The following is a 24608-nucleotide window of genomic DNA, read 5'->3' on the forward strand; positions in this document are numbered from 1 at the left end:
AAGAATAAGCTAGATTCAATATAAAATGAAAGAACCATGTTAAATTTACATTTTATTTAAATTGTCGGGGATGGCAAGCCACCCACGCCGCCTGGTCTCACCTCTTTATTTATTTATTTATTATTATTTTATATTCAACTTATTTTCTAATTTAATTCATATAAAAATTGTATTAAAAATTAGATTTGAATCAAAACAACATCATTTAGGCCTTAAGTCATTTTGAAAATATAAAATCAGATCGAGAAGTAATTATTTATTGAGAGGTTGAAGATTGATCTTTCTACGTGAATTTTTTTGATAAGTATATGTTTTCACTATTGCAAGTAACTTTTCATTTTAAAAAGATAGAGCTTGATATATTAGTAATTGCACCGAGTGTTTTTTCTCCCATTAGATTGACTAGTGATTTTCATATTAGAAAAGTTAGCACGGTTAAATAAGACTTCAATTTTGGTTCGTCAGTCCACTTCGGAGCTCAATACTTTATTTTGATCGTCTAAGTACTTAAAGTTTAAAAAAAGTCCCAATAGTCTCAATCTCATTACCAATGATTTTTTTCTTTTGTTCGAAAAGAGATTGATGTTATTCACTTAAAAGAGTACAGTGAATACAAGTCTAAAGCTTCAAAGCATGATAAATTAAATAGGGCAGGCGAACGATTCATAACCCAATTATAATGTAAACAATCCTTCGGTTGCGCCTTTGCAATTTATGAATGGAATTCAAGTATTGAAAGTCTGATGTCTCTTCTTGTGAAATATTTGATAGTTTGTCATACGACATTCTCAGCATGTGAATTCCAGCAACAACAGTGAGCTCAAAATTTGATTAATTTTTTTTTTTTTAAATTTTAAGTTCTTAATTGATCGAAGTAAGATCTTAAGTTTTTAAATCTACTTGAGGAAGTACTTCACTCGCGTCGAGTATTTTCTTACTCGATGACTCAATTTCACCCACCAATTTCGGAAATTCAAATGGGCGGGAAAATTTGCAGGCGACCAGGCCCCTCATCGACTTTCAAAAACTCATCTCTCTCTCTCTTTCTCTCTCTCTCTAACCCGACGAGTAACCGCAGTTTTCTCTCGCGTCATTTCAAAAGGAAATTAGCAAGAGATCGCCAAACGGAGGAGCTTCTTCGTCATCTGAGCTCTCTCTCGTTCAGGTATTCTCTCTACCTCAATCTGCCGCTTACCTGGTTTTTGGATCCCCTGTCGAAGTCGTCTTCCGATTTCGCGCAGGATCCTACCAATTTAGGTAAATCCCAGTTCAAATTCCATCCCGGCTTTTCATTGGTAGATTCTGCATCGAGGCGTATGACTGGAATACCGTCTGCTCAAGTCCGTCCTCAGTTTTTAAAGAGCGCCCTCCCAAGCTAGCGTTCTCCATTTTGGCCCTGCTTAGATCCACTCGACGTAGTTGCAGCTGCTGCTGGTAAGCTCGATGCCGCGCATGCATCTGCTTTTTTCGGCCTCTCCGATGGATAGATGTTAACACGCGACCGCATCCGATGATGTGCGCAGGTACCGACGCCAGATGGGTATCGAAGACTACCACGTTATTGAGCTCGTGGGAGAAGGTTCTTTTGGGAAGGTTTACAAGGGAAGGAAGAAGTACACTAGCCAGGTACTGGTCAGATGTTCACCTCATCGTGCATCTTTCCTCTTTTATTTATTTTATTTTTTTCCCGATTAATTTACCCAACCGGAGTCCTCCTTGACATCTTGCGGTAACTGATTTGCAGACTGTTGCTATGAAATTCATCATGAAGCACGGGAAAAGCGAAAAGGATATCCACAATTTAAGGCAAGAAATTGAGGTAATGCATTTGCTAGGTCGTTTAGCCAGATGGAGTTCGTGTTTAGAGTTAACGGACATTACATAGGTACTAATGTAAATGCTCTCGTTGCTGATGTCGCACCAAAGGGGATTAATAGGAAGTTTGGATCAGCAGTTTGAACCCAGTCCATATACACGTTGCTGGAGTATTTCTCAATGCACTAAAGTGCTGAACACATATTTCCTTTTTTCTAGAACGTCCTTGACCATAGAAAGCTAGCAGACCATAAATGCTACAACCGTCGTCCTTTTACGACATTATCAACACTCTTCCTATCATAAAGAAAATGTTCTCTACTTTGCGAGCAACCTGGATATTTGCCTTGGCCTAGCAATTCATTCACAATGACTGGTTTTAGTATCTTTCTAGCAAGAGGTTCGAGCTAAAGCTTGCTACTACTAGTTCACCATACCTCCTGCCATTCTCAAAGAGATACTAGACAGTGTGACCTGTTCCCATGGAAAATAATATGCATTTTGCAGTCTGTCCTTCTTGTCCTTGGGAGGTATTGTGGAATTTTTAATAGTGGGCACACAGTTCAGATGTTAATCATAAGATACAACAGGTGAGTCCAATTTGGAGAACTGTTGTTCTCTCTCCTATTGCTGACCCAGGGGCCTTGATTTTAGTCCCCCTGCCCTGGATTCTTACTCATTCTCAAGATATGGCTTTTATGATGTCGTTCCAATGAATTTAAGTCCTGAAACTCTTGAAACTTCACTAATGTTGTGGAGTTTAAATAGGAATGATGGGACTTTTGGTTGGTTCGTTCTAGGGTCATGGTTCAAAAGAAGCAATGCTTTCTTATGGGAGGATGGAAATGCAGCTCTGGCCTTATAATTCCACATGAATTCAGAGATCTATTTAATCACATGGAATAATACGAACAAATGCAATAGCTTGTTACTTAATAGCAAACATTATCTCTTTAGACAAAGTTGAATTGCTCTCCCTCTTTCTCCCCCTTTTCTTCTATCTGTCAATTTATCTGTACATATTTTTGCACAACCTTGCAGATTCTGAGGAAGTTGAAGCATGAAAATATCATCGAAATGCTTGATGCTTTTGAGAGTCCACAAGAGTTTTGCGTTGTTACCGAATTTGCTCAGGCAAACATACATTCTTCCTCCTTCCTCACTCTCGTGTTCACATAATTCACCTCCACAGCAGTATCAACGAGAGATTGTATATCAATGTCAAAGACCTGATTGTGGAAATTACTTTACAGGGTGAATTATTTGAGATTCTTGAGGATGATAAATGTCTTCCGGAAGAGCAAGTTCAAGCAATTGCAAAGCAGTTGGTACTTATCATTGGCTCCACTTATGTGGCTCTATACTATTATACTTTTACCCTTATTGTGATGTAGGCTTTTTTATACCGTTGATTCAGGTTAGAGCCCTGCACTACTTGCATTCCAACCGTATCATCCATCGTGACATGAAGCCGCAAAATATATTGATTGGTGCTGGTTCTGTTGTTAAGGTTGATAAATCTCTTATTGCTGAAGCTTTTATCTGAAGTATTCCTTACTATTGCAAAGTGATTACCAGCCTCATTGTTTAGAAATATGCGAGCAAACGAGGAACATAATCTGATTCTCAATTCTGCAATTTTACATTGAGTTGGCCAGTTACACATGTAACAGGCACAAATGATGTAAAGATGCTGATATTAAAAGGGGCTTTGATGTAGCTTATCCTGCGGTTTTCTCGCCTCTCATTTTTAGGGTTCCCATCAGCTTTTAGTTTGTTTCCAGGCAAAGATTTAACTGGTAGTGATCTTATAACTGCCTACAAATCTATTGGTTTTGTAAAATGAATAAATTTTTATCAGCTCAAATACGTGCTCACATGGAGTTTCACACTATTCTTGATGAAGGTGTATCAATTTGCTGATTCCATGCCTCTCATGTAATTTTTTTAATTGCCACAGCTCTGTGATTTTGGTTTTGCCCGAGCAATGTCTATGAATACTGTTGTCTTAAGGTCAATAAAAGGTTAGTTTGTCCTCTCGTATGATATAACACAACTAGCTTGCCCATGTAATTGGTGCAGCAAGGCAAATTAAATAAGCAAGTTGCATTTCAGGTACTCCATTGTACATGGCTCCTGAACTAGTGCGGGAGCAGCCGTATAATCACACTGCAGATTTGTGGTCCCTTGGAGTTATACTGTACGTGTTCCTTGTCCTCAACTCCTTTAGCTTTCAGTCTTCAACAACTTTCATTTCTATTAACATGCTTACAGCAAATAGTTGTCTATTTTGTGATACGTGTGGACACGTGTTTTTGTCACATGACATGTGTTTGATTTTCAAATCATCAAGAGAAAATAATGTCCTGTTTGGTGTCCGCTGTGGCTCAGCCACGTCTTACTTATTTGATGAGTTATTGTATATTTCTTAGGCTCAGGTTCTATCTATCTAATGTAGGGTTTCTTGTCATAAAGAAAGAAGAAATTAATATAATATAAATTAAATTATCTGAATTTTCCTATAACAGGTATGAGTTATTTGTTGGCCAACCTCCATTTTACACTAATTCAGTATATGCTCTCATTCGACACATTGTTAAGGTGACTCTCTTTTGTCCTATCAAATCATGTTAGTATTTGTTAAAGACTTATGCTAATGCTTGAATCCATGTCACATGCCAGGATCCAGTAAAATATCCTGACAACATGGGTGCGAATTTCAAGAGCTTTCTGAAAGGTTTGCTCTGTAAGGTAGTCTACTGTTTGAAAATCGAAATGTCTCACCAATTATAATGTTATTTTTAATATCCACTCCCTGGAATCTTGAAAACTGTAACAGTACTATTGGGCCTTGGAATGTAGGCACCTCAGAATCGGTTGACTTGGCCTGCTCTCCTTGAGCATCCATTTGTCAAAGAAAACTCCATTGAAGACGAAGCCATGGTATTTTTCTATCTTTTTTGAAGTTAGAAGACTGGGATATTGTTATCTCACGAGAAATATTTATTGCCCTCTTCTATTCATAAAAATATCCTAAAATGTTAAAATTTTATGAAAATCCATATTTAATAGTTAGGTCCTATCCTCTCAAGAAGTGTATTCCATCATTTGCCCATAAAACCATTGTCATTCTTATCATCGATGATTGGCTGCTGAAATTTTTATAAACCATTATTCTAGGAGATGGATGCTCCTATTGCAGCAACACGCACTTGCTCTCCCACAGAGGAGTTCCCTGGCTTTGCAAATCCCAACGATATTGAAAAGAAAGGTAAAGTACACTTTACCATAGTTGCTCTTGCGCCAGATAAGAAAAGCAACGAGATAATTTCATGTCTTCCTGCAATTTGTCTGCTCAATTTGAAATTCTAAGATAATAGGGAGATGAGCCTGAAATTTTGTTTACAACATGCATATCTAGATTACACATCACATTGTGGAAGTTACCAAGACGATAAGTTGAGCGATTCTCAGTGAATGATAGTGACATATAACATGATGGTGGAGTATTGTTGTTGACAAAAAAGCAAAAAGAAAACAATAGGAAAAAAATTTAAATGGCTATGCTATACTTGCCCTAGAGAAGAGATACCTGAAATTGTACCATTTCTGTACATAGAAAACTCAATTGTAGTAGACCAATGAGTACTCAATGTATTTTGACATAATCACTTGAAGGCTGAAGCCGAAGCAACAAGCGCAGAGTTATAATTTGCTTGATAAATACTTGTTGCTCTCCTTAGCAAATGCTCTTCAACTTTGCATGGCGTGTTCACTGTCAGCTATATGTCCTTTTTTTGAGGGTCCAGATAACCATCTAAGCCCATTATTCATTTATTTATTTATTTTTTTGTGACTTAGGCTCAGAATTTTGAGAAGCTAACTTTGTGATTTTTGTTAGTCAATCAGTGTCCTTTAAGTTTAGGCAACTTAATTTATATTTCCACTTCAGCCATCTGATTGCAACCATATTTTGATCTTCAGGTTGTCAAGCACTAGACAAGCTAGAGAACAACTCTCGTACAGTCAAGGGTGCAAAATTAATTGGTCAAGATAGTGAAGCACTGGCAGTTATTTTGCTACCTCTAAAGAGATGGTCCAAAGAACTAAGTTCTCAGAGGTACTTCATCTGTAACCTTCTTGATATCCAAGTTTATTCATGCATCCAGTAGAACTTACTGATGCTTGATAGATTTGCATATTTTCTCGGAAATGTGCATGGATGATAACGGGGATTTTTGCTGTAATTGTAGTCATGATTGTATAAATGTTAACATGCAAGAAAGTCAATCCATAAGTATTTCTTATTTTTTGATATTACTTCTCTTGGTCCATATGAATTTGGCCAGAGCGTAAGTTTCCTACCCACGAGGGTACGGCACAGGCATGTTGCCACAAAGAAGTGATCGCAATCACTGACAGTCCATGGATTGGTGTTGCTGGAATAGAGTTCCAGGTGAACTCATTGACAATGTTGAATCTACAAAACTGAAATTTGGTTATTTCATGAACGAACCTACAAGAATTTTCTGTGTGACTACGAAATTTCTAACATAGGATGTGGGAAAACGTCCTATCATACAAGATGCCAGTACTAGCTTCTGTTCAAGTTTTTCCATCCTGGAGCTGATTTTTCTTTTTATAGATGGCAGAGCTCCATGTTGATACTTATTATTTGATGTCAATGATGCTACCTAGAATCATGATCTCTGTAATAGAGCCTTTGTATGATTAAATGTGGAAACATCTTGCTAGTCTGGTTTTTGCGAATCTACTATATCTCGTGTTCTTTATTTAATGCCGCTTGTGTATGTCCTTTTTTTTTTTTGGGGGGGTGGGGGGGGAGATGTGAACTTACCACCTGCATGATGAAAGAAAGGGATTGAATTGCTCATCTGCAGCTTGAGCAAGCTCACATTTACAATGCACTTGAGATCTGATTCTTTCATAATGAAAGTTTGGAGAATGGCTGAATATGTTTGTTAGCTTCTCTCTTGTGAAACTTTTAGTGTGATTACTGCTCTGGTATCCTGCTGCTCTGTCATGCAAGATTTTGCAGGTTAAGTCACTGCATAGCTTAAGGGGAGTTTTTAATTTGATATTGTTGTTTGATAATGTTTCAGCATGTGATAAGTTTCATACAATATGCTGATTTAGTTGCCCGACTTTTGCAGTGATCGAGACATCCTAAGGTCCAACCAGGCACTGAGGATTATCTCTAACTTAGTTGCAGCTGGAGCCATTCATTCCAAGGGGCTAAATGATGAACTACTTGCTGAAGTTCTTGAATTCACAGCAACTGTAGTTAGCTTGACATCAGTTGATCTTAATGATTTAGTAGCAAAGGTTGATCAGTGCTCAAATTTATATGGATTTTGTGCCACACTTAATTAAACACATGCTTTGTCTCTTGATGAAAACAGTTACCATAATTGACGTGATGACAAAAGTTGTCTCTCCATTTTGACTGAACCTCAAACATCCACCCAACAAACCCCTTGATGATTTTTTCTTCTTAGCTCTTGGAATGAGTGCAATTTTCCTTTGGATGATCCATGCAGTGAAATGCGCAAGATGTGTACTTCCATTCTTCATCTTTTATTTCTTTTCCTGCATTCCTACTTAATTATACTGATGGTTTGGTCAAATTCTTCAACAATTAATTTTAGTCCTTTTGTTTCGATCCTGAGTGAGCAGCAATGCTTTTGTTACTTTTTTCTTTTGCTAAATTCATCAATTACACGTGAGTATCCACTTTTATGTCTGTCAATGGTTTTTTTCTGAGTGATTTAGTCGAATGTAGAGTATTCACTTCTATGTCTTACCTTTCAGGGTTTGGCAATTATCAAAGTATTGGTTGACCAATCTGGAAATACGGTTACAAATTCATACTTTAAGCACTGGGTCGCCTTAGTTAATATCTTCTCACAGGTACTTTTCTTATTGGCATTTCTGAATTGTAACAAGAGTGCAGACTGCAAGCTGCCATATTATGGTGTTGAATATGTAGGTTGTTCGACGCAATGAAGATGCATCTGGAAAAATTTTGAATGAGGCCATCGGTTGCATTTCAGTCGAGTTATCTAAAGTGGCTTATTCTCTTAAAGCATCTTCAGATATCAACAATGATGCAGAATATGTGCCCTCTGTTGTGTTTGAAACTGTGAAAGATATAGTGGATCATGCCAAAGCTTCTGGACTAGTGGAAAAGCTCTGTCTCTGCTTAGAAATTGCCGGTTCAAGTCTATCCTCAGGGTCCCCAAATTTGTTGCGAGCTGTCTCTGAAGGATGCAAGGCCCTGTGGTCATTGATTGATGCCTCGAAACCCTCTTTACAAAGGAACATGCTTATTTGTATCCTTTGGATGCTGTACGGAGTCCTTCTTTGCTCCGGCTTGACATCAAAGAGAGTGAACAAGGTTTGTTGGTTGGAAAGGAATCTACAAGAATCATCGATACAGTGACAAGGGCATTCCTCAAGTCAAAGTCTGTACAGATTTCGATATATCATTCACTTCATCAGCGTCTTGAGACTGCAGCTTTGGCTGTTATTCAGGTGCTTGTCTCCTGACCTAAACTATATTTTCTTAAATAGTGGTATACATGCCCTTCTTTGTCATTTTTTATTCACAATGATTAATTGAGGAAAGTTGCTTATATGAGATTTTTAGGCCTTAATGAATTGTTGCAAACTTTTAGCTCATACTCTCTCTCAAAGATTATATAGGTAAAAGGTCATTTTGTGTTAAATGTGTTTCAGCTGTTATCAAGGTGTTGCCTGCAGAACAGAATCATTCCAAATCTTCTATGTGGCTTGCCCAGTTCCTTACCAGTCACCACTGTTGTTAGTGGTGGTGAAGACGGTACTATTATTTCGGAGATATTCTCCCTCTTAGGCCTTTGTGCTTCATGTTCAAACAAAAATGACCAAACAGGGGAAACAAAGAATTTGAAGAACAAATTAAATAATCCTACTGCTATGGTTCAGCAGGCATGCCTTGTCTTGGCCATGGTAGCACAATGTTTGAAGATGTCTGGAAGAAATTCTGCAGTGTCTATTCTGACATCATCTTCCAAAAAGCAAGCTTCTCGACTCACAGTTCTTGCGAGTTATTTTTCTTCTGACGAAGGGGTGAGAAGTAAATGCCAAACGCATTCTGCGTCAGCCATGTTGGCTTTTGCTTCCATCCTATCTCTTGAAACTGCAAATTCCGACTCCTCGGTCTCCACGATTGCTGCACCTTTGATCCCCCAGACATCTGTACTCTGTGACTATCTCAACACATCCCAGGTGAATAAACACGGAGGGGTTGATGAAATGCTTTCATATTGGCATTGCATCAAAGATGGATTTGTTGGTCTGCTGGAAATGACGTTAAAGTGGAGAGAACAGTTATCTACTCGCCATTTGTGTTCAGATGGTATTCATATGCTTCTTCTCAATTTGTTAGGTAACAAATATTCAAATGCACCTGATGGAAAAGTTGATAATGCAAACAATGGAGTTGGGTTGTCCCCAATTGGAGTTTTATGGACGATCTCCTCAATATTTCACTGTCTTTGGAGTGGAGCTCCAATATTTCGCCAGATTTTGCTTAGATCCGAGTTCATCAATGTCATCTTGAATTTAGTATCTGATGCTCATGTTCAACTTGTGAGGTGCTGGAGTGGGCCTGGGGGAGGGAAGGATGGTGTGAGAGATTTAATTAATGTGGTAATTGATCTATTGGCCTTTCCTTTTGTTGTTGTTCAATATACTCCCACATTGGCATCAGCCACTGCTTCCATAAACAGTGGATCCCTCCTCAATATGGGGTTACCTGGAGGGAGAAAATACACAGAAGACAAAGAAATGGCAAAGGCAATAGAAGAGGACATGGGAAAGTATATTAAGATCCTTCTAGAGGTCTTTCTCTCTCTCTCTCTCTTCCTTCAACACATGCATGCACTAAGGAAATATTTTATCCTTTACATTGTGTAAAATACGACGAATTTGTTCTTATGAAATTAGATTCTCTATACAAGGAGAGTCGTATACACTTGAGTATTTTTGTTCTGAAGTAAAGAGCAGCATTTTCTACAACATTGCCTATTACACCTGGATAGCTATATAATTATGAGAAATTATAGTTCCTAGTGGTGTTTGTGGAATACTGAAAGTATGAGAAAGACCTGTGACAATACACATTCTTCTGTGTCGCAGGTTGGTGTGCCTGGTATCATCCTGCGTTGCTTGGAGCATCTTGGGCTGAAAGATTCTGGAAAACCAGTTGCCTTTATTGCTAAAATGATAGGTCATAGACCACTTGCTATCCAGTTTGTGAGCAAGGGCTTGCTAAATCCAAACAGGATGAGAATATTACTCAGTGCCTCAAGTCCAAAAGAGGTCGTACTGGATGTTTTGATGATATTATCTGATTTGGCACGGATGGATAAGGTCAGGTTCCGATTCCTGATCGTTTAATTGCTGCAAGTTCACTTGGAATCTGAACATGGATTTCATCATTGTGGTTATCTTTTGTAGCACGCAAAAATAATGCTAAGGGTTGGCTCTGCTGCCACTAGGAAATCTTGATGCCCACTTTTGCACCTAAATCATAACGTGCTAGAATTCGTTGTTCTGCACAAGTACACAGAATGGCCGTTGTCTCTGCAGAGTATATTAGCATGTCATTTCATGATACATCTCTGCACGCTTAGGGATCAATTCGCTGCGGAAATGCCTGATGCCTGCTTGGTTCTTCCACCAGTCCCAGCATAAAAAGTTCTTCACGTATCTCTTGGTTGGCTGTTTTAATTTATTCTGCTTTCTGTCTCTCTGTGATGGACATTATTTTAGTCCTGATTTAAAGATGTGTAGTTGTGCCCCTTTCATTTTCTGGCCTAGCAAATGTTTGTATGAGTCCTTTGGGCTGGGAATTTCTCCAGATATACGTTAATTGGCAGAAGTTTAAGGAAAGTATATTATTTGGGGTAACCTATGCCAGTGGATTAGGTTGGTGCTGAGTTGGATCATTCAGGAGGGTGAAGACAGTATAGAAATTCAAAGATTGAATTAAACTTGACCTGGTAATTGCAAGAGCACAACAAACTGAAACTCTTTATATATGATCATTATTTGGACTCTAGTGTGGAGAGTTGTCATTGTCATCCTGAAGGATGTCAATCGATCGCCATTCTGTCTCGAGCCATGCTCATGCTTCCTTATGTCTTCTAGGACACTTCCATCTATGTCATATGCTCAAATATTATTGCTTTTGTAGATTTAACTGCAGTTTTGTATACTCTAATTTTCTTCCTACGCAAATACTCATTGGTAATATATAGCCATAACGAAAGTGCAAATCTGTATTCATGATGGAATAGGCTTGGATTGGGGTACCCTTCTGTGCTGATTCCTTTTGCTTGGCATCACCACCAGAAGTGAAGCATGGGCAGTAACCAATAGAATAGGAGTAAATATTTTATTTCTAATTCCATTTGTTTTGTGGAAAATGAATGATTTGGAAAATATTTTTCTAAAAAAGATTGCTTTTATTTTTGAATTAATTAATTAATGAAAAATATTTTCATTATCGACAACAATTTTTTGTCTAACATATTTGTGGACGATGAATAGGTTCTTTGTTCGTTTACTTTGGTAATTAATACAATCGATCATTTTTAAGAAAATATTTTTCAAATCATTCATTTTTTGTGAAAGAAGAATGGAACCTAAGCATAGTCCTATTTTTCGCTTAATTATAATTTATTGTGAGGACATTTTTGACTTATCAATACTATTTTCACTCTATTCAAAATTTTAATTTGTCTAACATAACATAAGAAAGAAGAGTGATCAATTCATTACTATATGGTTCTTTTCTCACAAATATGGGGCTCTAGTGTACAAGCTTAAGCATATTGATCTTATTCGCCTTTTCACAACCGAAACTTTGCAGGCTTTCTATGAGTACATCAATGGAGCTGCTATCCTGGAAAATATGAAGGAATTTCTTAACCATGAAGATTCAAATATTCGTGCAAAGGCTTGTTGTGCTCTCGGTAACCTGTGTCGTCACAGTGCCTACTTTTATAATGTGCTAGTAAGTAGTGTCTTTTGGGTGGTTTATGATGAACTAACAAATGAGATCTAGTTTTCTCTGACTTCTGTACAAGTTTTCTCTGTGAGCTCTTAAAGCAATGTCAACTGAATCGCTGCTCCGTACTTTTGAGTAGGCAAGACACCATATAGTTGATCCCCTCATTGACCGCTGCTCTGATCCAGACAGACGAACAAGAAAATTTGCTTGCTTTGCTGTAAGAGAATTTGCTTGCTTTGTGAAACACTTAATCTGCTCGCCCCACTGATTGTCTTTGAATGTTCTCCTTCTAGATTGGAAATGCAGCATATCACAATGATATGTTGTATGAAGAGCTCAGGAGGTCCATACCTCAGCTAGCAGCCGTATTGCTTTCCACAGATGAGGACAAGACCAAAGCAAATGCTGCCGGTGCCTTAAGCAACCTTGTTCGCAACTCAAATAAACTGTGTGAAGACATAGTGGATAAGGGAGCCATGCAGGTATGCGCATCCTTTGCTTCTATTGGCATGAATATTGACGAAACAATGTAGCAGAAGATATCTTCCAGTACTGAAGTTGTCAACTAGTCATTGCAGAAATGTTTCGAAAAAAAACCTACTTCTCTATTATTTGGCTTTGTTCTATCTGCTATGGCTTGACGTGGATAGAAATAACAAAAGCATTGGTTTGCTTAAGTAGCACCAGAATCACGATCTGGTACCATTATCAGAAAGCTGTTCTCTGCTGCCCAGCTAAATTTGTTCGTTTATTTTGATATAATGTAATGAAGTGAAGAAATTAGCATAGAACAGTAATGTAGTTCTTTGCTACTGTTGTACGACCATGTTTGTTTCCTGAGCAAACAGAACTCTTAATACTGTTTCCCGTACTGTAGGCTTTGCTGAAGTTGGTGGTCGACTGCTCAGCTGTGGCCCTGAATCCAAGTCGAAGAGATGCTGCCAATGAGTCGCCTTTGAAAATAGCTCTTTTCTCACTAGGGAAGATGTGTGCGCACCAGCCGTGCAGACAGTATCTCGTTTCTTCGGAGCTTTTCCCAGTAATTGGAAGGCTACGCCAATCCCCAGAATCCACGATTGCCACTTATGCATCTAACATCATGAGCAAAGTTGCCAACGGTTGAAACTTCAAGCTGCAATGATAATTGCTGAGAGATGCCAACCTCTGATTATAACGATTTCGTCTTTCTTTCTCGGAAAGTTATTTTGGCAGTTTTGATGGCGGGTGGGATTGGGGTGGTTTGCTATGTCAGCAACACCAGCCTGTTACGTGTAACGTGTTTGCGACATTATTCCTCATGTATATAAGCTATAAGCTTCTTAGTTCGTATCCAATCTCCTCCACATTGTCTTTGCTTCAGTAATTTTTTTTTTCCTTCAAGGACTATAAGGAGGAGATATATGTTGGGTTGAAAAGTCAGTCAATTTGCAAATGAATTTATTTGGGAACACCCCAAATCTCCGATGACTTTTTGATCGCTTCAAATCAGATTCGCCCAAAGCAAGTCTCATTGTATATTTGATTATGTAGAGATCGAACAATTACATTTGATTTGGTCATTGCTTAAATTGACTTATTATCGGGTGATTTTATACTGCAACTTTATAACTCTTTGACGGAACAATAGAGCATGAGTTTCTAGAATTGCGCTTGGATTGGGAGAACTAGAATTCTTTGTTCGAGTAATATTATAGCATCCTCCTTATTAAGGTAGCGAAGAGCGACATTTTTCTCTTTCTAGAAGAATTATATATCTTGATAGCAAGTGCTTCTAAAAAAAAGGGTTATGAAAGATGATATTTGGACAAAGCATTTAGAATATTTAGGGGGCGCTGAAATGAAACTTTTAATATTAATTTGAAATAAAAATATTTTCCACAAAGAGTTCATATATTTATTATAATGGTATGCTCAAAATTTCTAATCGTAAAGAATCAATTGGCATTATTGAATCAACTTCTAATTATCTTTGCTAGTATCTAAAAAAAAAAAAAAAAAAAACAAAAAATTGAAAGAACAACTCTATTAGATAGAAGATTCTTATTTTCGTTTTTGACATGTTCCGCTAGGATTATTTGCAGAGTAACAAGACTCGAGTGAACCGACCAAAAAAAAAAAAAGAAAAAAGAAAAAAGAAAAAAGAAAAAAAGACTCGAGGGATAATAAATAAAAGCATAGCGAACCAGGGACAGATACAGTATAGCGAAGGGAGGGCCTTTTCGTCAAACGAACTATTCAACGGCTATTTGAAAACATAGCCGTTGGAAGCGTTCCAAAGGCCTCGACACGCCGCCTGGATTTTGGACGAGGATCGGGAAGAAAAACCCTAGTTCGTCTTCACCGATCGATTGGTATATAGACCCCCCCTTCATCTGCCCCACAATTCACCCAATATCATCTCTCTCTCTCTCTCTCTCTCTGTGATTGCCTGCGGATCGGCTCTCTGCAGGCGCTTGAATTGTGAAGCGCAGTCTCTTGATCGCATTTTGCCAGGGCTCTCGCGAAGATCTCGCGTCTCCGTGTCTCTTTACTTAAAGATCTGATTTTTGTCTCGAATCACCTTGTTTGTGTTGCAGGGTTCCTCCTTTTATTTTTATATTCTTTTGCGAGGTTTCTATCTCTCGCTCCATTCGCAAGAACTTTCCCTCCGCCACCGTTGCGTAACTCGAATAGCCGGATTTTCGTTTTCGTTTTTATTTCCCCGTTAATTTTCTGCATATCGCCTTTCTTGTGCTTCCCTTTTTTTTGGTGTTTGTGTAGTATGGATGCAGGATCTGCGCACTCTTCATCGAATATGAAGACGCAATCCCGCTCCCCGCTTCAAGAACAGTTTCTGCAGAGGAGGAATTCTCGGGAAAACGTAAGGAAGATACATTCATCTCCATGTGCAAATCATAATCATACGTTCGAATGATATTTTGGAGGGTTTTGTGTGTCGGTATTGGATGGGCGTCGGAGTAATCAATTTCAAGAATGAGCCCTGATCTTTTTCGTTATTAGTCTACATATTTGATCAGTGAATCGTTGATAAAGTTTTGTTCTTTCGTTGTGACACCAGCTGGACAGATTTATACCCAATCGCTCAGCCATGGATTTCGATTATGCGCACTACATGCTGACCGAAGGGAGGAAGGGAAGGAGAATCCGGCGGTGAGTTCCCCTCAAGAGAAGCCTACCGGAAGCAACTGGCGGAAACGCTCAACATGAACCGGACTCGAATCCTGGCTTTCAAGAACAAACCCCGACCCCCGTGGAGTTGATTCCGCATGAACTCACTTCTGCTCAGCCAGCCAAGCCAACAAAAACCCGCCGATACATTCCTCAGGTGAGAATACTTTTTGAATTTTCGGTATCTTTGTCATCTGTTTCTCATGAGGTGGCCATCAAGCTTAACATCGTTGACCTCATTAACAGACCTCGGAGAGGACACTGGATGCTCCTGACCTTTTGGACGACTACTACCTCAACTTGTTGGACTGGGGAAGCAGCAATGTACTTTCAATTGCTTTGGGGAATACAGTTTATCTCTGGAATGCTTCGGATGGCTCTACCTCAGAACTTGTCACGATCGACGACGAAACTGGCCCTGTAACCAGTGTCAGCTGGGCCCCAGATGGTCGCCACATTGCTGTCGGCTTGAACAATTCTGATGTACAGTTATGGGATTCTGCTGATAATAGACTGGTCAGTGTTCTTCTCACCATGAAATTTTGTGTGTAATCATCTCATGAAACCTGCCTGATTAGTTGTTGTCCCAATTTGGTTGAAATTTATTGCAGCTAAGGACTTTGAGAGGCGGCCACAGATCTCGGGTTGGGTCTCTGGCATGGAACAATCACATCCTTACAACGGGAGGAATGGATGGACTGATCGTCAATAATGATGTGAGAGTGAGATCTCACATTGTTGACACCTACAGGGGTCACACCCAGGAGGTTTGTGGGTTGAAATGGTCGGCATCAGGGCAACAATTAGCTAGTGGAGGGAACGATAACATCCTCCACATCTGGGACAGGTCCACGGCATCTTCCAATTCACCCACTCAGTGGCTTCACCGCCTTGAAGAGCACACTGCCGCTGTTAAAGCCCTTGCCTGGTGTCCTTTCCAGGGGAATTTGCTGGCTTCCGGTGGAGGTGGAGGTGATCGGACCATTAAGTTTTGGAACACCCACACTGGTGCGTGCTTGAACTCTGTGGATACAGGTTCCCAGGTCTGTTCTCTGCTATGGAACAAGAACGAGAGAGAGTTGCTTAGCTCTCATGGATTCACTCAGAATCAGCTCACCCTTTGGAAGTACCCTTCAATGGTAAAGATTGCAGAGCTGACTGGCCATACTTCCAGAGTGCTATTCATGGCCCAGGTACCTTGCAAATTCTACTTTCTGGCTCATAGAAATTGCATTTCTGCATTCGCTACTTTCTGATAAGATTTTAGATCCTCAAGTAGTAACATTTTCTCTTTCCTGTCAGAGTCCGGATGGTTGCACTGTAGCATCAGCGGCAGGGGATGAAACACTGAGGTTTTGGAATGTGTTTGGTGTTCCAGAAGTGGCTAAACCAGCTCCAAAAGCTAATCCGGAGCCTTTTGCTCACTTGAATCGCATTCGCTAAATGAAAAGTCATCTTTGCTGGTTATGTCTATCGTTTTGATCTTCAAGAATGCCAAACAATGGGATTCACAAGTCAAGAAGACCGCCACATTGAACAAGTATTGCGAATAGTTGAAGACAAAATATGCGCCTATACAAAACCATAGTAGCAGTTGCCGTGAGTGTTCCCAAGTGTATATTTGTACATTTTATATAGTCAAACTAATGTCAACCATAATTTTTTTTTTCCAATGGATGTAGTCACTGATGCGTGACCTGCCATGTATATTTTTTGTGAACTAAAATTTTGACTATCGTCACTCCTCTTTTAGAGCAAACAATCTGTTTTTGTAGCAGTTGCCGTGAGTGTTCCCGAGTGTATATTTGTACATTTTATAGTCAAACTAATGTCAACCATAATGTTCAATCTTTTTTTGTTCCCTAACAATTGATTGCTAGCCACCAAACACAGAACCAGCAAAATTTATACATAGTACCACCCCAATATTTACAGCAACTAGCGAATAACGTTGCCCAGCAGAGAATATAAAGTTCTATTGGGAAGTAGATGGGAAATACAAATCTGCCTTAAGTATAATTTTGAGAAGATTGGCCTAAATTCTAGAGCAAACCCCCAAGTGTCCATCAAGTCAAAGCTAATAATTGCGGATCAAGTGAATTGCCGTCGCATGTACGAAAATAGGTCCCTGAGTGCTCTGTGGTGGAATCTGGGGTTGTCCCATAGCAATGATGCGTGACCTGCGATGTATATTTCTTGTGAACTAAAATTTTGACTATTGTCACTCTTCCTCTTTTAGAGCAAACAATCAGACATACTCGTCATGTTCAATCTTTTTTTGTTCCCCAACAATTGATTGCTAGCCACCAAACACAGAACCAGCAAAATTTATACATAGTACCACCCCAATATTTACAGTAAGTAACTAGTGAATAACGTTGCCCAGCAGAGAATATAAAGTTCTATTGGGAAGTAGATGGGAAATACAAATCTGCCTTCAGTAAAATTTTGAGAAGATTGGCCTAAATTCTAGAGCAAACCCCCAAGTGTCCATCAAGTCAAAGCTAATAATTGCGGATCAAGTGAATTGCCGTCGCATGTATGTATCTTCGTGTACGAAAACAGGTCCCTGAGTGCTCTGTGGTGGAATCTGGGGTTGTCCCATAGCAATGCCTCCAACACCTTGATTAGGAGCAGAGGCACCCCATAGCCGCCCATTATCATCCTTTGCCCGAACTAGGGAGAGATAGTACAAAATCCCTAGGGAAACACTAGCAAGTGATAGGACAGCACCTCCGGCAAAGACACCTGGTTTGACAACATAGCAGTAGTAGTTACCAAAATATATGCTATCTTCACCATGTTGATCATTGAGTGCAGCACCCGTAAGTAACAGAAGAAACGCTATGATAAATGTGAACCTGCATTTACACAGGACATAAAATATATCTATCAGCCCTTCAGTCAATGGGATTTGTATACTGTGAATGCAAACACCCGAAGACCAACAACAGCATTTCCAAACACTCCACCTTTCAAATTTGCAAGATATGTCCAAACTTCAATTAAAGTAGACCAGCAGATGCATGGCGTCATTAGTCATTTACCGCGAGAAAAAAGACCTGTGGGAGCGGCATTCAATTCCATTCCTCTGGGAGGAGTGTGGTCTGTTTAGCCTTTACTTCAATATAAATCTGGACATGACTATCAAATCTACTAGACCATCTAATTTATGCATAAAATTATTATCTTCCCACATCTAGTTTATGCATTGAAGTCAACTGGTAGATGCATGGTGTCATTAGTCATTTACCACGAGAAAAAAGACCTGTGGGAGCGGCATCCAATTCCACTCCTCTGGGAGGAGCGTGGTCTGTTTAGCCTTTCGAAATAAATCTGGACATGAACATGAAATCTACTAGACTTTATCTAATTTATGCATAAAATTATTATCTTCCCCACATCTATCCAGCGATTATCTACAGTAGACTCATAAAGGAAATCTACTCTGCCCTCCTTTCCCTCAATGGAGAAATAGGAACAGAAAAATATCTATGTTTGATCCAGGACTTCGGAGGATAGAGAGGTGAAAAATAAAAGCATGCTTAATAACCTAACAACATTCTTCAGAACCCTCTATCCTCACACTTCTTATATACACCTCTGACCTATTTTTAAAGCTAATAGCTGAGCCATACCAAGGATTATCTAGCCAGCTTAAAGCTCTGAGAAATTTTGTCAAGGAATTAGTTTCAATACCTTCTAAGCATGTTTAATGTCATCAAAGAGTCCAGGCAATTGTAGTCATACCACTACTTAGGGATATCCATTAGTCTTCCTGATTGCTAATAGACTGAAGGAAAAAGTAGAACATAGCAAGCCACGACAAAAAATCTCATGAAGTTATTGCTTTCCAGAGACATATGAAATAGACTGTAGAACACTTCAATACTACACAAAGTGAGAAGCCAATCAAATCAATGACATAATGTTTCGAATTCCACATATCGATATTGTAAGTAAACTCATGCAAAGGCAATAAAGGAGTACTACATGGATTTGGTTCCCTGGATTTTCCAGTGAGTACCAGCAAAAAATGAAGAAGACCAGTGCCTGGTCCAGTGAGTTGAGCCACAGAAAGGATTATCTAGTCAGCTTAAAGCTCTAAGATGTCGAGGAATTGGTTTCATTACCTTCTAAGCATGTTTAATGTCATTAAACTATTAATTAGCCAGGCAATTGCAGTTATGCCACACTCAGGATCCATCTAGTGCAGTTGAATAGACAGACTGGAGGAAAAAGTAGAATGTAGCAAGCCGCTCCAAAAATCACGTGAAGTCATTGTTTTCACAGCATATAAGATTAAATAGACTGTAAAACACTTCAATATTCCACAAGGTGAGAAGCCAATCTATGACATCATGTTTTGAATTTCCCATACAGCTCTTGTAAGGAAACTCATGCAAAGGCAATAAAGGAGGACTGAACGGATTTGAATCCCTGAATTTCCAGTGAAAATTACCAGGAAACAACGAAGAAGACCAGTGCCATGGTCCAGTTAGAATTTGATGGGTTTGGGTTCTTTCTGCAGCAAATGCAACCGGTTGCCACGTTGATAATTACTTGAGCTATCATAAGAGCCACAGCGGAAGTTAACCCAAGAGGCAGAGCTGGAGTCCAGGGATAGGCACATTGCGTAGGAGTTGTGACATGCACTTCCGAACCCTGATTAATGGAATAGCTATTGATCATTTTCTCAGTTTTGGTAAGCAACTATCTATTATTTGAGAAATAAGAATAAAGACAACGTTTTGCATGCATGTGTATGCACACAGTAAAGTTTCATACTCGGGTATGCTATATACAGACCAAATTCCACATGCATAGAAATTGCAACGCTGGGACTTCATTAATTCGCAGACTTTATACGCACAAGACTCACCCTCTGGTGATAAGTCATGAGGATGCTGATCTGTGTTAAAGCATAGGATGGACAGACTCACAGAGAATGATGGCATGGAAGATCCATTGATCAATCCATTTTGGTTGCAAAAAAGGTTAAACATTACTGTACAGGTGGCACTTTGCATTCCAATACTCAATATACTTTATATCAAGTGTGCTCTTGCCAATCACAATTGATAGAAGCTAGGGTAAATTGCAATACATGGTCCAAACTTGTCCAGGACTCATGCCCACGTTTGGACCTAGATTCTAGTTGCCACCCTTTAGTTATAAAGTTGCACCATGAGCACCTAAAATCTCATCGTCTGTCTATGTTAACAATTGTGCAATAAGATAATCTCTGAGCTCCTCTATAAAGAATGGGAACACTCTTTGAAGATCCTTCAACTTGTGTTTTTCCATCAATTGCAAACTTCAGCATTGAAGACAAAAATCGGAATTCTGTTATGGCTCCGCGCAAAATACCAAGCAAGGGTAAATTGCAATACATGGTCCAAACTTGTCCAGGACTCATGCCCACGTTTGGACCTAGATTCTAGTTGCCACCCTTTAGTTATAAAGTTGCACCATGAGCACCTAAAATCTCATCGTCTGTCTATGTTAACAATTGTGCAATAAGATAATCTCTGAGCTCCTCTATAAAAAATGGGAACACTCTTTGAAGATCCTTCAACTTGTGTTTTTCCATCAATTGCAAACTTCAGCATTGAAGACAAAAATCGGAATTCTGTTATGGCTCCGCGCAAAATACCAAGCAAGAGAAGCACAAATTTCATTTAATCCAAACCATAAGGCATGTTCTTCCTTCATTGCCAAAGGTAAAGGCTACTTGTAGGTGATTCTTTGTTGTTATCTTTTGACACTAATCTAGGCTTCTCATCTTGTTTTAGCAAGTAGTAATGTTTGGCTTAGATGTGCTTAATGTTTGGCCTAGGAAGTTCATCTAAGAGCTATACTAAAAAATGCGTGGAATTCCAATTATCAGACCTTCAATAACTAACAAACTACAGTTTCGATTCTTGTGAAGATGAAGGTCGCAAGGTCTTAAAATATGCCAATTTCATGTCTCTCCAACTTCTAGAGCTCACAAGATCAACTTAAAAAGTACCATAAATTTCTTATGATAGTTGTTGCTATAAGATATAGGCAGAGAGTGTGCAACTTTTAAATTTACAAGTTAGCAAGTAGAACTTTCTTTTACCGGATAAATCCGACCACATAGCACTAATAAAAACAGCCTAAGATAGTCATGCTGTATTTAGCTGCTGTATTTTCTAGGCTGGATTTTCTTGAAAGGTTGTAGGACTTCTTTTGTATTTAGCAGCTGAAGCATTCCCTTTGCCCCAATTAACCTCCTTTGATTACACTAAAGCATTTGCTGTTTCATGGATTACTGCCTTTTGCTCAGTGAGTGAGCAAATTCTCAATGTACTGTCCTATATACAGAAACATTGAGAAAAATTGTGCTTCCAGAAAGGCATTTTCTTGACAGCAGAAATTTTGTTTCACAATAAAAGAAGGCTCTGCAAATTAAAGCAGAACTACCGAGGTATTCCAGCAGATAGGCTCATTCTTTATTTGCAAAGCACTGCTGAAAAATTAATCCAGGCCAAATGTGACCTAAACCTAAAATTACGGGGATCAAAAGAGTGAAGAGACTCCAGCAATCGATTGAAGAGACTGAACAGGACAATAGTGCTTAAGAGACTGAAATTGCTGGGATCAAAAGAGTTAAGAGACTCCAGTAATTGATTGAAGAGACAAACAAGGCGACAGTGCTTAAGAGACTGCAATTACTGGGATCAAAAGAGTTAAAAAGACTACAGTAATCGGTTGAAGAGACTGAACAGTAAAACAGTGCTTTCATCTGCATTTTACTTTTTGAGAACTCCAGGAAGATCAAAACCAAGAAATTGCAATCTGAAGTGAAATAGTACATTCATAGCACTAATCGATTACAAACTATTCCGCACGCTTTTCTCAAGTTTTTCCTAATCATTAGGAACAGAATTGAAAAACAAACCCAGAAAGGAGTCCTATTAAATGGCAAAGGGGTAAAGCCAAGGAAAAAAACCCAACGAAACAAAGAAATCAGGAAAAATCGAAGTAATGACAAAGAAAAGGAACACGTAAATCAAAAGAACACATGGGCAAACAAATAGAATTCCAAAGCTGTAATCTTTAAGCACTTAAAGCGTGTGCGAGCACGAAAGATCACCAAAACTGTTGTAGAAACAACAATCGCTTGATGATCTCAAAATTCTCGAGTGCATCAGGCTCGTTCCTGACATTTTCTACAAAGGACCAGAAATACCTTGCTTACCCATCACCGAGAAACGCATTAACATAATGATCACGGCGATGCGGAGGAAGAAAACTATCTAGGCATCCAGAACAGAACCCTGTTGGAAAAAAAAGAGAGAAAAGCTCAGAGCAATGAGGGACGGATCAGTACCTTAATCCGAGTGGCTTCTGCACCAAAACCCGTAGCAGCTGAGAGAAGCCCCAGAAAACCCACTAAACCACATATCAGCACCACCTTCGTCTCCATCTCTCTCTCTCTCTCTATCTCTCTCTCTCTCTCTAATGCTTCAAACACGCAAAGCACAATCTGACGCTCTCTCTCTCGTTGGTCTCTTTTTCACGAGGGAATTGTAAAGTTGGTGAAAGTGGCAGCGGGAATCTCGTCACAGTGAAGTCTTGAGAGCTATCCACGAGTGTACAGAGAATCCAGTGACATTTATCTGGTATTGGCTACGGTAAAAGGTCACGTCCTGCACTCCCGGTCGTCCCCAGTCGCAGGTTGCGCATTTTCTTCGTCCTTAGGCTTGACTTGACAAGTGGGACCGCACCCACCTTAGCTATTAGGTTCTCATGATTAATAAAAGAAAAAAAGCAACCAAAAACCCCAAACTTCATCTATACCACACATCTATCTCCAACTCTTTTATCATATAAAAAACTTCAAATTTATACCCACACGACAAAATATAATATATTTACCTTCAAACTTTTATTTATGTGGCACGGTTGTCTCAAAATTTTGTATTATAAAAAAAGGTTTAGGATTTTTGATATTGTAGAAAAAAGTTTGGAATGAATGCGTCATGGTGAGCAAAGTTTAGGATATTTGGTATCTTAAAAAATAATTTAGGGTAAATATATCACTCTCAGTAAAATTTGAGATTTTTGTAACTTTTTCCTTACATAAAAAAAGTTTGTGATAGTATCATAGAAATTATTTCTTTTAGCTACTAATAGTACCGAAAAAAAAATGTTGCATTTTGTCGCGAATTGCGATATGGTATGTTGACAAATTCCCATCTTGAATGTGACAGCACTTCTTGTCTTTCATCTACTTCAAAATGCAAAACATGATTGTCAATTGCCACGACAAGCTCGATTATTTATGATTGCTAAGAGATAATTAGATGATCATCGTCTTTCGTAAAAGAAATTTGAATTGAGATCGTCCTAATTGTCTGATTAAATTCACTAATCATCTCAAAATTTCATTTTGAATAAATAAGTTTGCTTTTTTCACGTGTTTTATTATATAAACAAAGATAAATTGTATGGATTTACTATTTTTGAGTTAAGAATTTTTTTCCTTCCTTCGGACGTTCGAAGCTAGATCGTAGCATAGACTAGAATCATAAATTTCTGAAGAACGGCCTAGAATAGCATTTGCAAGGAGTTAAATGGTTGAGATTCTATAGAGTCAGGTACAGTTTTCCTGATTATGAGCCAAAAAAGAAAAAGAAAAGAAATTAGATAGGGGTTCAGGAGAGTATGCTGACTGTGTCCATGTCAGGGCGTTTTTTTAGCTTTTTGATCGAATCACGACACTTATCACACGGTAGATTTATAAACTTGATAAATAAGTTTTTAGTAAGTTAATTCATTCGGAGGATGATTGAATGACTTGAAACGAACAGTATTGGCAAGGTCAAAATACAATCTTCCATGTGTCCAAGTATCTTATTAGGACTCCAGCAGCTGCAAAGCACCGCTGAAAAATTAGTCCACGACGAATGGGAACCTAAACCTGAAATTACTTGGATCAAAAGAGTTAAAAAGACTCCATTGATCGATTGGGGACATTAATATTTTCATTTACATTTTCCTTATTGAGAACTCTAGGATGACAAATCGGAAATTGCTAGCCGAAGTGAAACGGTACATCAGCAGCAGGAATCGATAACAAGATCTCCTGCATGCTTCTCTTGAATCGTTCCTAATCGTGGAGAACAGAATTGAGAAGCAAACCTAGAAAGGAGTCCTATTAAATGACAAAAGGGTAAAGCAAAAGGTAGAAAAACCCCAAAGAAACAAAGTGATGGTTTTAATTATTAATGTGATGGGCCTAAGTTGGCCCGTCCGCCCATGTTGGGCCTAAAAGCCCGGCCCATAATATTAGGGCCCATGGATAAAGGGATATAATGAAGAGACACGTTTATTTTTAGAGGGGACTTATATAAAGGAACATGGCCAAATTCTCTTCCTCATATCGGCGACACTCATCTTCCCTTCAAGGTAAACTTGTTTCCCGATTCTTTTCCATGTTTTTCCTGACCCTTTTCATGTTTATGGATGATTTATTATTAATTTTTGTGAAATTAATTGGCCGACACTGATC

General features: G+C 38.8%; 3 protein-coding genes across 4 annotated transcripts; 2 read left to right on the forward strand and 1 right to left on the reverse strand.

The window, feature by feature from the left end:
• Positions 1 to 1044: 1044 nt before the first annotated feature.
• LOC120285848 (serine/threonine-protein kinase TIO-like) lies at positions 1045 to 13360 on the forward strand. The gene is given in 24 exon segments (XM_010064826.3): positions 1045 to 1165; positions 1300 to 1434; positions 1524 to 1626; positions 1745 to 1819; positions 2857 to 2949; positions 3069 to 3143; positions 3233 to 3325; positions 3776 to 3839; positions 3931 to 4015; positions 4344 to 4416; positions 4498 to 4566; positions 4678 to 4758; positions 4996 to 5086; positions 5800 to 5935; positions 6990 to 7161; positions 7648 to 7746; positions 7826 to 8132; positions 8135 to 8370; positions 8575 to 9720; positions 10018 to 10251; positions 11756 to 11899; positions 12033 to 12113; positions 12190 to 12378; positions 12774 to 13360. Coding segments are annotated over 22 exon segments (3879 nt in total). The 5' UTR covers positions 1045 to 1165; positions 1300 to 1434; positions 1524 to 1536; the 3' UTR covers positions 13020 to 13360.
• An 866-nt stretch (positions 13361 to 14226) lies between these two features.
• Positions 14227 to 16841, forward strand: LOC104450300 (cell division cycle 20.1, cofactor of APC complex). The gene is given in 7 exon segments (XM_010064805.3): positions 14227 to 14756; positions 14955 to 15034; positions 15036 to 15139; positions 15142 to 15221; positions 15311 to 15580; positions 15676 to 16257; positions 16367 to 16841. Coding segments are annotated over 7 exon segments (1356 nt in total). The 5' UTR covers positions 14227 to 14657; the 3' UTR covers positions 16508 to 16841.
• A 181-nt stretch (positions 16842 to 17022) lies between these two features.
• On the reverse strand, positions 17023 to 22692 carry LOC104450287. 2 transcript variants are annotated; one of them, XM_010064794.3, is made up of 4 exons: positions 22425 to 22692; positions 19527 to 19729; positions 17604 to 17925; positions 17023 to 17176 (listed from the first exon to the last, which is right to left on the reverse strand). In XM_010064794.3, the coding sequence occupies exons 1-4, from the start codon at positions 22518 to 22520 to the stop codon at positions 17156 to 17158; spliced, it is 642 nt and encodes a 213-aa protein (XP_010063096.1). In that variant the 5' UTR covers positions 22521 to 22692; the 3' UTR covers positions 17023 to 17155. The 2 variants fall into 2 exon arrangements, with proteins under 2 accessions (XP_010063096.1, XP_010063088.1); XM_010064786.3 differs by lacking the exon at positions 17023 to 17176 and having other exon boundaries at positions 17313 to 17925; positions 22425 to 22689.
• Positions 22693 to 24608: the final 1916 nt, after the last annotated feature.

The sequence above is a fragment of the Eucalyptus grandis genome, chromosome 9 (genome assembly GCF_016545825.1).
Source record: "Eucalyptus grandis isolate ANBG69807.140 chromosome 9, ASM1654582v1, whole genome shotgun sequence".
NCBI lineage: Eukaryota > Viridiplantae > Streptophyta > Magnoliopsida > Myrtales > Myrtaceae > Eucalyptus > Eucalyptus grandis.